Source organism: Nansenia antarctica (genome assembly GCF_963989245.1).
Source record: "Nansenia antarctica genome assembly, chromosome: 9".
In the NCBI taxonomy this organism is placed as follows: Eukaryota; Metazoa; Chordata; class Actinopteri; order Argentiniformes; family Microstomatidae; genus Nansenia; species Nansenia antarctica.
This window is the reverse complement of record NC_137679.1, coordinates 43,150,711-43,165,710: the sequence shown is the minus strand read 5'-3', so window position 1 is coordinate 43,165,710 and position 15,000 is coordinate 43,150,711. Positions and strand designations below refer to the sequence as shown.

The 15,000-nt window shown below is 46.7% G+C and overlaps 1 protein-coding gene across 1 annotated transcript in view; it reads left to right on the top strand.

The window, feature by feature from the left end:
• LOC308164787 (dedicator of cytokinesis protein 9-like) overlaps positions 1-15,000 on the top strand; it is a gene marked incomplete at both ends in the record, with an annotated part of 93,727 nt that overhangs the window by 70,474 nt on the left and 8,253 nt on the right. Inside the window, 8 exon segments of the mRNA XM_080538815.1 lie at positions 263-400; positions 1,004-1,186; positions 1,828-1,941; positions 5,241-5,456; positions 5,955-6,012; positions 8,492-8,598; positions 11,272-11,394; positions 11,779-11,892. Of these exon segments, the coding sequence (XP_080394941.1) occupies positions 263-400; positions 1,004-1,186; positions 1,828-1,941; positions 5,241-5,456; positions 5,955-6,012; positions 8,492-8,598; positions 11,272-11,394; positions 11,779-11,892 (1,053 nt within the window).

Sequence of the window (15,000 nt, the reverse complement as noted above, 5' to 3'; positions counted from 1 at the left end):
CACACACACACACACACACACACACAGACACAGACTCACGACTGCTCGACTGCTGTAAGACCTCACGTTGGTAATCCTGTAAACTCCCTGAAATTACAACACACAATATGGTGCTCTCTCTCTCTCTCTCTCTCTCTCTCTCTCTCTCTCTCTCTCTCTCTCTCTCTCTCTCTCTCTCTCTCTCTCTCTCTCTCTCTCTCTCTCTCTCTCTCTCACACACACACTTTACTGACCATCGCCCCCCCCCCCCCCCCCCCCCCAGACCCAGCTGAGTTTGGACCTGGGCCACAACCCCCTGATGAAGAAGGTGTTCCAGGTGCACCTGTGCTTCCTGCAGATCCCCCAGTCTGAGGCGGCACTCAAGCAGGTGTTCACCTCCCTCAGGACCTTCATCTACAAGGTCAGAGGTCACGCTCACCGCACGGCTCTGTGGTGTTACTTTACAATGTTGTTGTTGTTATAACAATGTAATAATAATAATAACTTTATTTGTATAGCGCTTTTCCTGCAAACGTTGCAGCTCAAAGTGCTCCAATCATTATATAATCATAATTTAATCATTTAGTCATGATGGGTTTTGAGTCTTGACTTGAACATAATATGTGCTGAGGTTGCATCCCTAATGTAAACTGGCAGTGCATTCCACAATCTGGGTGCATAAAATGAGAATGCAGCCTCACCAAATCTCTTCTTTTGTACATGTAATAATGTCTCCTCTCTCTCTCCATATCTCTCTATCTCTCTCCATATCCCTCTCTCTCTCTCTCTCTCTATCTCTCTCTCTCTCTCTCTCTCTCTCTCTCTCTCTCTCTCTCTCTCCATATACCTGTCTCTCTCTCCATATCCCTCTCTCACTCACTCTCTCTCCATATCTCTCTCTCTGTTTCTCTCTCCCTCCATATCTCTCTCTCCATATTCCCCCCTCTCTCTCCATATCCCTCTCCCTCTCTCTCTCTCCCCTCCCACTCTCTCTCTCCCCTCCCTCCCTCCCTCCCTCCCCCAGTTCCCCTGTACGTTCTTTGACGGCCGTGCAGACATGTGTGCCTCTCTGTGCTACGAGATCCTGAAGTGCTGCAACTCCACCCTCAGCTCCATCCGCAGCGACGCCGCGCACCTGCTCTACTTCCTCATGAAGAGCAACTTCGACTACACCGGGCGACGCTCCTTCGTACGCACGCACCTGCAGGTAGAAGGGGCAGGGGGCAGGGGTCAGGGGTCAGGGGGGGACAGGTGGGGGTCAGGGGGGGTCAACTTGGACTACACCGGGCGACGCTCCTTCGTACGCACGCACCTGCAGGTAGAGAGGTTTAGGTGGGGGCCAGGGGGGGTCAACTTCGACTACACCGGACGCCGGTCCTTCGTACGCACACACCTGCAGGTAGAGAGGGTCAGGGGTCAGGTTGGGGTCAAGGGGGGGGGGGGGGGTCAGGGGGGGGTTAGGGGGTCAGGGGGGGTCAACTTCGACTACACCGGGCGACGGTCCTTCGTACGCACGCACCTGCAGGTGGGGGTCAGGGGGGGGGTCATAGGTCAGTGTGTGTGTGTGTGGGGGTGGGGGGGGTAGAGAGAGAGGTAGCATGAACTACTGTCAACTGTTGTCGGTTATTGTTGCTGCTACATACATCACACCCCTGTCATTTTTTATTATTATTATTATATATTGTAGTGTTGATTTGATTGTTGTTGAGCGAGGAGCATTTGACTATATATTTGATTTGAACTCCTCTTATGAAGAATGGTCTCTCTCTCTCCCTCTCTCTCTCTCCCTCTCCCTCTCTCTCTCTCCCTCTCTTTCCCTCTCTCTCTCTCTCTCTCTCTCTCTCTCAGGTGGTGATCGCCGTCAGTCAGCTGATCGCTGATGTCATTGGGATCGGAGGGACGCGCTTCCAGCACTCTCTGTCCATCATCAACAACTGTGCCAACAGCGACAAGTCAATCAAAGTGAGGGCCGATGTGGGGAGCTGGGTGGCTTAGAACACTAAGGCGTCAGCTATGTAATCACAGGGTCCCCGATATCCTTCCTGTCATCCCTCCTCTCTCTCTCTCACCCATCCTTCCTGTCATCCCTCCTCTCTCTCTCTCACCCATCCTTCCTGTCATCCCTCCTCTCTCTCTCTCTCTCTCTCACCCATCCTTCTTGTCATCCCTCCTCTCTCTCTCTCACCCATCCTTCCTGTCATCCCTCCTCTCTCTCTCTCACCCATCCTTCCTGTCAATCTCTACTAGTCTCTATCCCAATAAACCTAAAAACATATTTAAAAAGAAAAAGCCAAACATAATACACTACTAGAACGTTCTAACCATGTCCCAACATGTCTTTCTACCAGGAAATTAGCTACATTAGCTTGTATTTATACACTCACTGACTGCTTTATTAGGAACACCTGTCCTGTACACCTTCTCATTCATTCAGGTGGTGGAATGGCTATATCAAAGTGACCAAACCTAATGTATTACCATATATAGTACCAGTCAGTGGCGGCTGGTGATAAAAATGTTGGGTGGGGCACAGGTTATGGGGGCATGCTCCACGGGGAAGAATATCAACTTTAAAATCTGGATTTACAGTCGATTTTAGCATGAGAATATACAGTTATAACTTAATTATTTTTATATATAACTTATTAAAGGGCAAACTGCAAACACAACAAAAATATAATGCACAACAACTGACAAATCAACTGGAATAGTCTTTGTTAGCAGAGTAGACCTAATGTTAACAGAATGGACTTATACCCTTTGTCTATCTGTGCAGCGGTAAGGTGAATAATTCTAGCAGTACTGTCCAGACAGTTGTCTTGTTTAGCCGTTCAACTAGGCATTATTTATTCAATGGAGAAAGACATGGAACACAATGCAATTGTGATAATAAATGTGTTCTTTGTTACTTCTTTAATTTAAAGTGTACCTTAGGGCTGTTACGATTATTCGACGTCATCGACGTCATCGACTACGTCAATACGTCGGTTTGCGTAATATGCGTCGGTTAGTCGTAAATAAACAAAATGGCTGCGACCAGTGCAAACACGGAGAGAGTTAGCGATTAGCGATGTTAGCTTATAGCCAGTTTAACAGAAGTAACTTCACTTTTAACATTACTTCCCGTGGTCGTAGCGGGCTGGCTGACGGCTTAAAATGACCGTGATGACCTGTAGACCTTATCCAGCTATAGTCTTGTGTTTCTACCCCGGGGCATAGCCCTATTATCTCCATATTTATCTCCTAAAACAGTACTAGCTAAGCTGTTGTGTTTACCACAGTCCTGTTCTGACTGGTCGCGGGCCGTAAGTGATGCTTGTCTCACAACGGAACAGTTTGTCAGTGTGTGTGTGTGTGTGTGTGTGTGTGTGTGTGTGTGTGTGTGTGTGTGTGTGTGTGTGTGTGTGTCTGTGTGTCTGTGTGTCTGTGTGTATGTGTCACGCATGTTTGTGTATCGTTGTCTCTGTGTGTGAGTGTGACATGCTCACATTCCTCCACAGTAATGCCTAAGGTGGAGGGGGGAGAAGGGAGAGAGCTAAGGGGGGAGGGGGAGAGCAGAGAGAGGGGGAGAATGTTATGTTTGTTATTGAGATTGTTATTGTTAAAGATTGTTACTGAGAGGTATACGGTATTCCGGTTAGAATTTCACTTTTTTACAGAATTTACTGCATTACTTGCACTTTTCCTTTTACTTGAAGTTAACTTTTATAATATTATATTTTATGTTGGACTGTAAGAAAGAGAGGATCTTTTTTGTTGTGTGGAATATTGCCCTGCAGTGCAAGAATAATTGAATAAAAGACTGAAATGTTGATAAGAGAAGTTTTTGACATTTATTTGGGGGAAATTAAGTGATACATTAACCGAACAGCAAAAAAATAATCGTTAGACTAATCGTTAAATTAGTCGTTAGAATAACCGACTAACCGAACAAATAATCGATAGATTAATCGTTAGAAAAATAGTCGTTTGGGACAGCCCTAAGTGTACCTTTCTATTATCATACAATATTTCCTTGAACATGTAAACTCTATAATCATACAGTTGTCTTTCTATTAGTTGTCTCTGTCATACTGAACTGTTTGTTATCATCCTGAACTATCTCTGTTGCTCACCTCACCTCAGTTCTGTCTCTATTGCTCTCCTCTCCTGTTGTCTGTCTCTCTGTTGCTCTCCTCTCCTGTTGTCTGTCCGAATATCGGTTGTTAAGTCGCGACGTGTTTCCGGGTCCAAAGTTGGCTGAGGCGCTGTCTTCGAAATGCCGCAATAATAATAATAATGAATTATATTTATATAGTGCTTTTCCGAGGCTCAAATACCCTGACAATATGGGGAAAACGTGAAAGTGCTGTGTCCCTTGTTGTATGAATAGATCCGAGTCTAAAAAACGATTAAACTGTCATTCTACCGCTGTAGTACACTGGTATTCTGGTGCGGAGAATTTCTGGTTTGGACCCGGAAATTGCAAAACGTCACGTTTGACGTCAGACTTAACAACCGGATATTCAGGGCTCTCAAGTCTCACGCATTTTTTAATTTTTACTACCCCTAGTGGTAGTGGCCCTAGGCTGCAGCCTAGGTAAGCCTATAATCTGCGCATGCTCGGGGCGGATTTTTTGCGCCCCGACCGAGAAATAGGAGACAGCCAATTGGAGCGCTGCTACAGCTCACGTGTAAGCCAAAAGTATTTGGACTGCCATAGACTGCCATTCGGCCGGCGTCCCGGACTCCTCCCCTATGTATTTTCACAGTGAATTTTACACACACACACAGATAAAATGTTTATTGTATTGGAGGATTTTTAATGAATGCTGATAGGCGCCGACAGAATATCAGCCGCATTTTATGAATAAACAATGTTTATTTAAAAAAATCTTTTACAAGTAGCAACTAGGAAGTGGGGCTGCGTTGGAAGGTGGGGGCGGCGCCCTAGCGCCCTCTATTGGCCAGCCGCCACTGGTACCAGTCAAAGGTTTGGACACACTTTCTCATTCAATTGAATGGGGAAGTGTGTCCAAACCTTTGACTGGTACTGTACAACACGTCAGAGTCCTGACTGACCCTGCTACACCAAATGTGGTGTGGGGAATGTTTTCTTGGCACACTTTGGGCCTGTTAATACCAATAAATCACTGCATTGAGTATTGTTGCTGACCATGTGCATCCCTTCATGGCCACAATGTACCCATCTCCTAATGGCTTCCTCTGCACCTCTCCTAATGTCTACTTCCTGCCTCTCTCTCTCCTCTGTCCCCCCTCAGCACACGGCGTTCCCCTCGGACGTGAAGGACCTGACCAAGCGCATCCGCACGGTGCTGATGGCCACGGAGCAGATGAAGGAGCACGAGGACGACCCGGAGATGCTGGTGGACCTGCAGTACAGCCTGGCCAAGTCCTACGCCTCCACGCCCGAGCTGAGGAAGACCTGGCTGGACAGCATGGCCCGCATACACAGCAAGAACCAGGACCTGTCTGAGGTGGGTCACAACCACATAACACCACCCTGACACCGCCGTGACATCACTGTGACCGCTGTGACATTATGGCACCATGGGGGTATTCCATCAACGTCGCTAAATGAAAATCCAGGCTTATTTTGATAACTTTTGCGAGAGTAATAAAAAATCTGGGGTGATTTTTTATTATCGCAAGACTCGCAAGACTCAAGAAAGAAGCCTGGATTTTCATTTAGCGACATTGATGGAATGCCCCCCTGATCATTGTGTTATTGTGTTAGTGTTATTGTTAGGGATCCAAGCAGCGAAGCTGTGGGAAACGTATTGTTTTGGTTCCGATTTATTAATTTATTATTATTATTATTACTGTCAATTGCTGCTGCTACTTACACTGCTGCCTGCACTACTACTGTCAACTAGTCAATTATTGTTGCTGCTTACATACATGATACCCTTGTTGTTGTTTTCTACACTCATGTTGGACATTAACATGACCCACTCTGTTTCTCTGTCCTGCAGGCGGCCATGTGCTATGTGCACGTAGCAGCGCTGGTGGCAGAGTACCTGTGGAGGAAAGGTGAGTGCTGCCGCAGTTAAACTCTGTGTCCACCGGGTGGCGCCACCACAACCTCTGGTCTGAAGATGTTTTTTTAGACTTTGTTTCTATTCCAATTACTTTTGTAGTTTTATTTATGGCGCCCACACCCATCATGTACAATATGAGGAGTTAATAAAACAGTGATAAATTATGTTCACAGAGAATTATATAATAATCAGACATTTTAATCAGATAGTTTTGTAATTAGTTCAAACAAATGGTTTATTAATACATCGTATTAATAATGGATTAATACATAATAACCATTAATGAAATAAGAGTAAATATGTATTCAGTGTCTTGATGTTTGGTGTAGCTCAATAACATCACGAAGGTCATTTTCCATTTTCCGGTTTGGGCACTTTACAGATAATAATGTGGAGATACGCTCTCTAGCAAGAGTGGACGATAACTAACAGTTTCAGATAAAATACAAAGCTACCATGTACTTTGTTGCAGTTTGAAAGGTTACATAATAATAATAATAATAATAATAATAATAATAATAATAATAATAATAATAATATATTGGTTTATATAGCGCCTTTCACAAACCCAAGGACACTTTACAGATTTTACAGACAGAAAGTCAGACAGACAGAACAGAAAAAACCACAGAGACAGCGACAGTGACAAAACTAAACTAGGGGCCTACGGCCTTGGTGAACAGATGAGTTTTGAGGGCTGATTTGAAGGTGTCCAGGGTAGCAGGGTTCCCACACCTTCTGAAACATCAAATTCAAGCACCTTTCAAGGACTTTCAAGACGCAATTCCCTCAAATTCAAACACCCAACATGGCATAGTTTGAGACAGAACTAGTTGACGAGCTAAGTAAAACATTTTTGAATCTTTTTTTTTTGAGAGAGAGAGAGAGAGAGAGAGAGAGAGAGAGAGAGAGAGAGAGAGAGAGAGAGAGAGAGAGAGAGAGAGAGAGAGAGGGGAATTCAAGCACTTTCAATGACCCATGTCTATTTTCAAAAACTTTTAAGACCTTGATTTATTTTTCTCAAATTCACAAACTTTCAAGAATTTCAAGGACCCGTGGGAACCCTGGGTAGGTGCATTATGGGTAGGGGCCTTACAGCTTTGCTTCTCCTAACGAGCCTGTCACAGCAGTCTGGCCTAGCTGGCGTCTGTCCCACAGGGTTAATAAGAGAATCATTAATCTGTGAATAGTTTTCCTTGGCACTTATTCCACTGATAAACATCCTGACAAACACACACCTGACCACCTGTCCAAGGGTCGCCCTCCCCCCCTCCCTCCCTCCCCCTCTCCCACCTCCTCCCTCCCTCCCCCCCTCCCTCCCTCCCATCCCCCTCCCTCCCTCCCCCTCTCCCACCTCCTCCCTCCCTCCCCCCTCCCTCCCTCCCATCCCCCTCCCTCCATCCCTCTCTCCCCCCCTCCCTCCCATCCCTTCCCCAGATAAGATTCCTAAGGAGATTTTCTCTCTATCAGCTCTTATATATCAGCCCCCCTTCCCCCTCCCTCCCTCCCTCCCTCCTCCTCCCTCCCTCCTCCCTCCCTCCCTCCCTCCCTCCTCCTCCCTCCCTCCTCCCTCCCTCCCTCCCTCCCTCCTCCACCCTCCCTCCCATCTCAAACTCCTCTAGCCTTCCCCAGATAAGATTCCAGAGGTGATTTTCTCTCATAATCAGCTCTTATATATCAGCCCCCTAATCTAACGCTGCCTCGTTAGTCAGTCAGTCAGGATGTGGAGGCCACACGTGATCAGACCGTGAGAGAGACAGGGTTCTATGTTCACGGTTGCCATGGTAACCCAGGTGAGAGCAGGCAGCACAGGTGAGCTCCAGAGAGGGCAGAGATCCAACTGGAAGAGAACAACAATTATAAGCCCTGTGACAAGCCACGCCTCCTCGTATACCCTCCTCCCCGATATCTAATAAGTGTCGATGTTATCATATCTTTATCATCTGGTTAGATGCCAAACTGCATGTCTAAGTACTGTCTCAGTACTTATTATGTATTGTGCAACGGCAATAAAGTTGAATCTAATCTAATCTAATACGATACCCCCATTCCTGGACTCTCACCTGAATGTGAGACTAATGTACTGATATGGACTTAATATGGACCTATACTATGTGTCTGAAATCGAATGAATCCCTGACATCCCAGTCACGGGTAGGAGTTCTGTCATGGCTCAGAGCTCAGAGCAGGGGAGCGTCCCGATACTCTAACCTGGTGTCCTTTCCTTGCCTCCTTTCTCTCGTCTGACTGATTTGAGAAGTAACGTCACGTTCACGCTGATTTGTAGAATTAGAATTCGTAGAATAGACATTCCCATTTGAATTCCCATCCGATGCTTGTTGATGTAGTAGAATGGCTAAACTCAATTTGGATTGTATTTATATATGATGCTGATCTGTCTGTGTGTCTGTGTGTGTGTGTGTGTGTGTGTGTGTGTGTGTGTGTGTGTGTGTCTGTCTGTCTGTGTTCAGGTATGTTCAGGCAGGGCTGCGAGGCCTTCAGGGTGATCACGCCCAACATCGAGGAGGAGGCGGCCATGATGGAGGACGTGGGCATGCAGGACGTGCACTTCAACGAGGTCAGAGGTCACTCAAAGGCCCCATCACCCCGTCTGTCGAGCGACCGCTGTTTAACCCTTTACTAGTACACAGGGCCGGCCCGTGGAATTTGGTGGTCCTAAGCAAGATTTAGATTCTGCCCCCCCCGTCACGTTTCATCGCCAGGGGTGACGGGGGTGGGAGGGGGGGGCTTGCTAGCGCAGTATTTGATTGACGGGTGTTTCGTTGACGGGGGGGTAGCAGACTTTTTGATTGACGGGTGGTAGCTTTGCGCTAAATCGATGGCAAATGTGTGCCCCCCCCCTACTAGTTGTGGCCCTAAGCGGCCAGGGGGCGTCTGCGGCGCAAGAGGTGGAGCCAGCATCTAATGATCGCAAGGTCGGCAGATTGGCGGTTCGATCCCCGGCTGGCCACGTGTCGAGGTGTCCTTGGGCAAGACACTGAACCCCAAATTGCTCCCAATGAGCGGCCTTGGTAGCTTGCCACCGTTGGTGTGTGAATGTGTGTGTGTGAATGGGTGAATGAGAGGCCATTGTAAAGGCGCTTTGGAATAAGGCGCTATATAAGTCAGTCCATTTACCAAAGAGCAAAAGCGTTGCTAATGCTAATACTGTTTAGCGTTCATCTCAACTTACCGTGGTCGACCTGTACGCTACATGTATAAAGATATTTCTACTGGTGTTTTATGGGATTATGGGATGTGTTTGTGGCCAGCTGATTAGAGCCGATGGTTGAGTGCCAGCTGATCATTAAACACGCCATCATACATAGGTTGCCACGGCGATGATGAGTCATAAAGGTGTCGGCGTTCCATCCGGGAGCTAGGCTTATCTCCGTGGTAACAAAGTATCAATGGCTGTTGGTTAGGGTCCTGTCTGTGAGGTGAGAGATGTGTGTATCGCCCAGCCTCGGTGGTGGTGGTGGTGGTGGTGGTGGTGGTGGTGGTGGTGAAGGTTGGGACACAACGAACGCACGTGCCCCTCTGGCCTGCCAAGCAGACAACAGCAGCCTTTGGAGTGTCGGTATCTGTGTAGAAATCAGCTCCCTAATCTAGCACGCAAACCTCGCCGCCGGGTTATCTGACTGTTCAAAGGAGATTATCTGACTGGAGAATCTGGCTGAGCTCAGCAGTATTCACACCGGGTCTGACTGGGTTAGACTTCCAACCAGGGCTGGGTCATGGTGAATGGTAAATGGACTGCACTTATATAGTGGCCTTATTCCAGCACTTAAAGAGCTTTACAACGGCCTCTCGTTCAACCGTTCACACACACACATTCACACACCAATGGCGAGGTAGGCAATGCTACCATGCAAGGCGCCGGCGTGCTTATTGGGAGTGATTTGCTCCCTTCTGTCCCAAGGGAATTGTGGGTAATTGTGAATGTAATGTCACTAGTGGACCTGTGATTTCTTTTTCACTAAAACAGTAAAAGAAAATCTACATTAAAAGTGTTTTTTTCCAAAATAGGTATTCACTCCCTGCTCTTTTCCGCCCACGTGCCTGTGTGTGTTTATGGCCGTCTCTATAACTGTAGATGAACGTAGTTAAAATAGAAAGTAGTTAAACGGAACATTTCCTCCCCATCTGCTGGCTGTCGCCCAACAGTAGGCAGCATATCTGCTGGCTGTCGCCCAACAGTAGGCAGCGTTTACATTAATGAGCTGAAAGGCAAATATGGAAATACGTATATGACTACATCCCTGTAAGTGCCCATAAACCTACTGTAATGACACCTACTGTGTGTGTGTGTGTGTGTGTGTGTGTATCTGTGTGTGTGTGTGTGTCTGTGTGTGTGTGTGTGTGTGTGTGTGTGTGTGGGTGTATGCAAGTGCCTCTGTGTGTGTGTGTGTGTGTGTTTTTGTGTGTGTGTGTGTGTGTGCATGTGCGTGCCTGTGTGTGTGTGTGTGTGTATGCACATGCCTCTGTGTGTGTGTGCACGCCTGTGTGTGTCTGTGTGTGTGTGTGTGTGTGTGTGTGTGTGCATGTGTGCCTGTGTGTGTGTGTGTGTATGTATGCATGTGCCTCTGTGCGTGTGTGTGTATGCACGTGCCTCTGTGCGTGTGTGTGTGTGTGCGTGTGTGTGTATGCATGTGTGTGTGTGTGTGTGTCTGTCTGTGTGTGTGTGTGTGTGTGTGCATGCCTGTGTGTGTGTGCGTGCCTCTGTGTGTGTGTGTGTGTGTGTGTGTGCGTGCCTCTGTGTGTGTGTGTGTGTGTGTGCGCGTGTGTGTGTGTGTGTGTGTGTGTGTGTGTGTAGGAGGTGCTGATGGAGCTGTTGGAGGAGTGTGTGTGTGTGTGTGTGTGTGTGTGTGTGTGTGTGTGTGTGTGTGTGTGTGTGTAGGAGGTGCTGCTGGAGCTGTTGGAGGAGTGTGCTGACGGGCTGTGTGTGTGTGTGTGTGTGTGTGTGTGTGTGTGTGTGTGTGTGTAGGAGGTGCTGATGGAGCTATTGGAGGAGTGTGCTGACGGGCTGTGTGTGTGTGTGTGTGTGTGTGTGTGTGTGTGTGTAGGAGGTGCTGATGGAGCTGTTGGAGGAGTGTGCTGACGGGCTGTGTGTGTGTGTGTGTAGGAGGTGCTGATGGAGCTGTTGGAGGAGTGTGCTGATGGGCTGTGTGTGTGTGTGTGTGTGTGTGTAGGAGGTGCTGATGGAGCTGTTGGAGGAGTGTGCTGACGGGCTGTGTGTGTGTGTGTGTAGGAGGTGCTGATGGAGCTGTTGGAGGAGTGTGCTGACGGGCTGTGGAAGGCAGAGCGGTATGAGCTGATCTCTGACATCTACAGACTCATCATCCCCATCTACGAACAGCGCCGGGACTTTGAGGTAGGCGGCCATGACACCTCTGTGATGTCACAGCTGACCCTCACTCACACCTGTGGGGCGAAGGGTTAAAGTCGCCCGAACGGTCAATGTTCTAGAGCGCCACGGGTGACTTTATTCACCAAAAATGGACTGGTGATCAGAAGGTCATGAGTTTAAATCCCACCTGGGAACACCACCACTAGTGTGCCCTTGAGTAAGGCACTTAGCCCTCAGTTACTCCAGGGGTGATGTCCCTGTCCCTGTCATCTGTCATTGTAGATCGGTTTGGATTAAAAGCGTCTGCTAAATGGTAAATTATAATAATTTTTGTGTTGTTGCTAAGTAGATACCACATAAAACACTTGACTGTTATTCTACGTGTGTGTGTGTGTGTGTGTGTTGCAGAAACTGACCCACCTGTATGACACGTTGCATCGAGCCTACACTAAAGTCATGGAAGTGATGCATTCTGGGAAGAGGCTTCTGGGAACGTACTTCAGAGTGGCGTTCTTTGGCCAGGTGAGCTGCTGCCGCCACCACACCTGTCACCTTCCTCTCATACTCTGACAGACTCAAAGGTTTTGCTCAGTTTTCAGTGCTTATGTGGCCAAAAGGAGGATTTTCACTCGTTCAGTGCCGAGGGTGAATCAAGTCGCCCAAATTGTCAACATTCTGAGTGCCAGGAGTGACTTTATTCACCCAAAAATGCATAAATATGATCCCTCATGTTGTAGCCAATCCGCTTGTTAAGTCGTGACGTGTTTCCGGGTCCAACGTTGGCTGAGGCGCTGTCTTCGAAATGGAGAAATAATAATAATAATTAATTATATTTATATAGCGCTTTTCCGAGGCTCAAATACCCTGACAATATGGGGAAAACGGGAAAGTGCTGTGTCCCTTGTTGAATGAATAGATCCGAGTCTAAAAAACGATTAAACTGTCATTCTACCGCTGTAGTTCAGAGGTACTCTGGTGCGGAGAATTTCTGGTTTGGACTCGGAAATAGTTAAACGTCACTTTTGACGTCAGACTTAACAAGCGGATCAACGTGTTGTTGCTAGGTAGATTCCACATAAGACATTTGGCACTCTAGGTGGTGAGGGTTCTGGAATTCGTTGGCAGTTGGTCAGTTAAGAAAACAACAAGACAACATAAAAAAAAGTCAATCTTCCTTCTAGCATTGTAACTGCCAATGGCCCCTGGTCCTAGCATAGATTACTGTGTCTTACGATGACTGATGGATAAATGATTCACTTACTTAGACAAAATGTACTTGTTGTAAGTCGCTTTGCATAAAGGCATCTGCTAAATGCCAAACATAAAGGTAAACTTCGAGATGTGCTCAGAAATGTCACACAATAAATGTTGTCAGGTCAGCATGGCTTCATAGGCTAGGCAGCCTTTTCTGTAAGTACCTGTGTCCGTCTATAAGCCTTAAGCATGCCCCCTCCCTGCCCCCCCCCCTGCTCTGAATGACCTCCTAACAGCCTCTCTCTCTGCCTCTCTCTCCTCCTGCAAGGCTGCGGTAAGTGTTGGCTGTAGGTCTGTTTGGTTTGATGTGCTCTGCCTCCTCTCCTAATCAACCATACCACCCTGCACTCCATTGCAGCCTTAATATTATTATTATTATTATTATTATTATTATTATTATTATTATTATTATTATTATTATTATTAAAGCCTGCCAAAGCTACTGCCATGGTTTCTCAACTCCAGTACTGGAACACTGGGTTGCAGGTTTTTCTTCTGCTCCAGCGTTAACACTTCCAAACTCCCCACTAATGCACTAATCCAGGGTTTGGTGGTGTGAGTGAGATAATGCTGGACTGTCCAGTTCAACTTCTGTTTATTTGTCTTTACATTGAAGTACAAGTAGCCTTGGGCAGAGCAGCTCTCAACATCCACAATAGAAAGATAATAAGCTAATAAAACCCATTTTACAACCATTTACAACAACAGGTAATAAAATAATAATAATAATAATAATAATAATAATAATAAGAGTGATTGTGTTGGTCCCCTGCGCGGTGTTTCATCAACGTCCCTAGTGCATCACTACCCTCATCTGTCTCATCTCAGGGACGGCTCGTTGGGGATGTTCATTTTGTGTTGTTTTGCTCGTAATTTTTGGGGTTTTGTTTCTCTGTCATGTCATGATCAGCAGGGCCTCCACTACGTCCACACACATCACACGCTGTGCATAGCGCACCGCCCAAACAACCTACACGATCATCACAATAATCATAATGATTAATTATTTAATTTATTCCAAGATTTTACTCTCGAAGGCAACTACTACGCAATTACGCTTAGGAGCACCCAAATGGCACCCACCTTTAGGGCACCCAAATGGCACCCACCTTTAGGGCACCCAAATGGCACCCACCTTAGGGACACCCAAATTGCCCAGCAGAGGCCCTGGTGATCATGAGCGTAGCGTGTTTGTGGAGTTTCCGGAGTGTTTTAGTCTGAACGTGGCTCTCCCTGTCAGCAGCTGTTTGCTCTGTCATGGTTTAATGGCCTGTCTAGAGTCTCTAGACAACCAGGGAGGAGGTTCTTAGGTAAATACAGACACCACACATCATATATGATCCTATAAGCGAGCTACGCTATATACAGTATGTTAAAAGGTATCTTACAGGGGTTAGTGTACGGTGAGGGAGGCTGGTGGAGGTAGAAATCGGAGGACAGGCTCACTGGAACACATGGAATGGATTGAGGAAGGGTATCAAATGATTATATTATACATTATAATGACTAGACTAACTGCCCACCGTTATCCATGGAGGTAGAAATCGGAGGACGGGCTCATTGCAATGCGTGAAATAACCGTTCCCTACTCCATTCCATTCATTACAATGAGCCCATCCTCCGATTTCTACCTCCACCGGCCTCCCCTGATGTGCTGCACCCATCTGCTGTATAATGTAGTTAAACTCCTCATTACCTCTGTAAGGACCAGTCCAGAGTGTTCTATATATACGTATATACGCTGGTCCTCTCGCCTCCAGAAGCACCTCTCTTTAACACCAGGGATAATGGTGGCCACGCAGTCCAAAAGTGTCCTTTTCTCCACCCACACAGATCACTAGATCACTGATCCAGTCATCCGTAGACCCGTGCTGCCTTCTTCATTTGATTAGTTATGTCTGAGCAGTTGTGTCGGTTGGGAATATCGGCGTTTGTGTTACGCTTTATGTGGACTGAACAAAACAAAACATCGTCAAATTAGTCTTAGTTTGTTGAGCATCGACAGATGGGCTTTCTTAGTAGAGTTTCAAGTTTCAAGTTTTATTGTTACCTCACCTAACACGAGTGTAAGAGAGTAACATTCTCAGGCTTCGGTTCCTGACATTGCAGCACAACACAATAAGCCAATAGGCATTATTCAAGATTTTAAAAAGTGACAATAGTACAGGATATAAGTGACAAATAAGACAGGATACAATCAGCAATACAACTAGTAAATAAAATAGATAGTTCAAGTAGTAAAGTGGCTGTGAGCTTAAGGTTTAGGTAGTCCGTATGCATGGGGTGAGCTTGGGGATGATAGTCAGTAGTCTACAGTTGGCTTGTTCATGAGCCTGATCGTCTGGGGGAAGTAGCTGTTGGTTAGTCTGGGGGAAG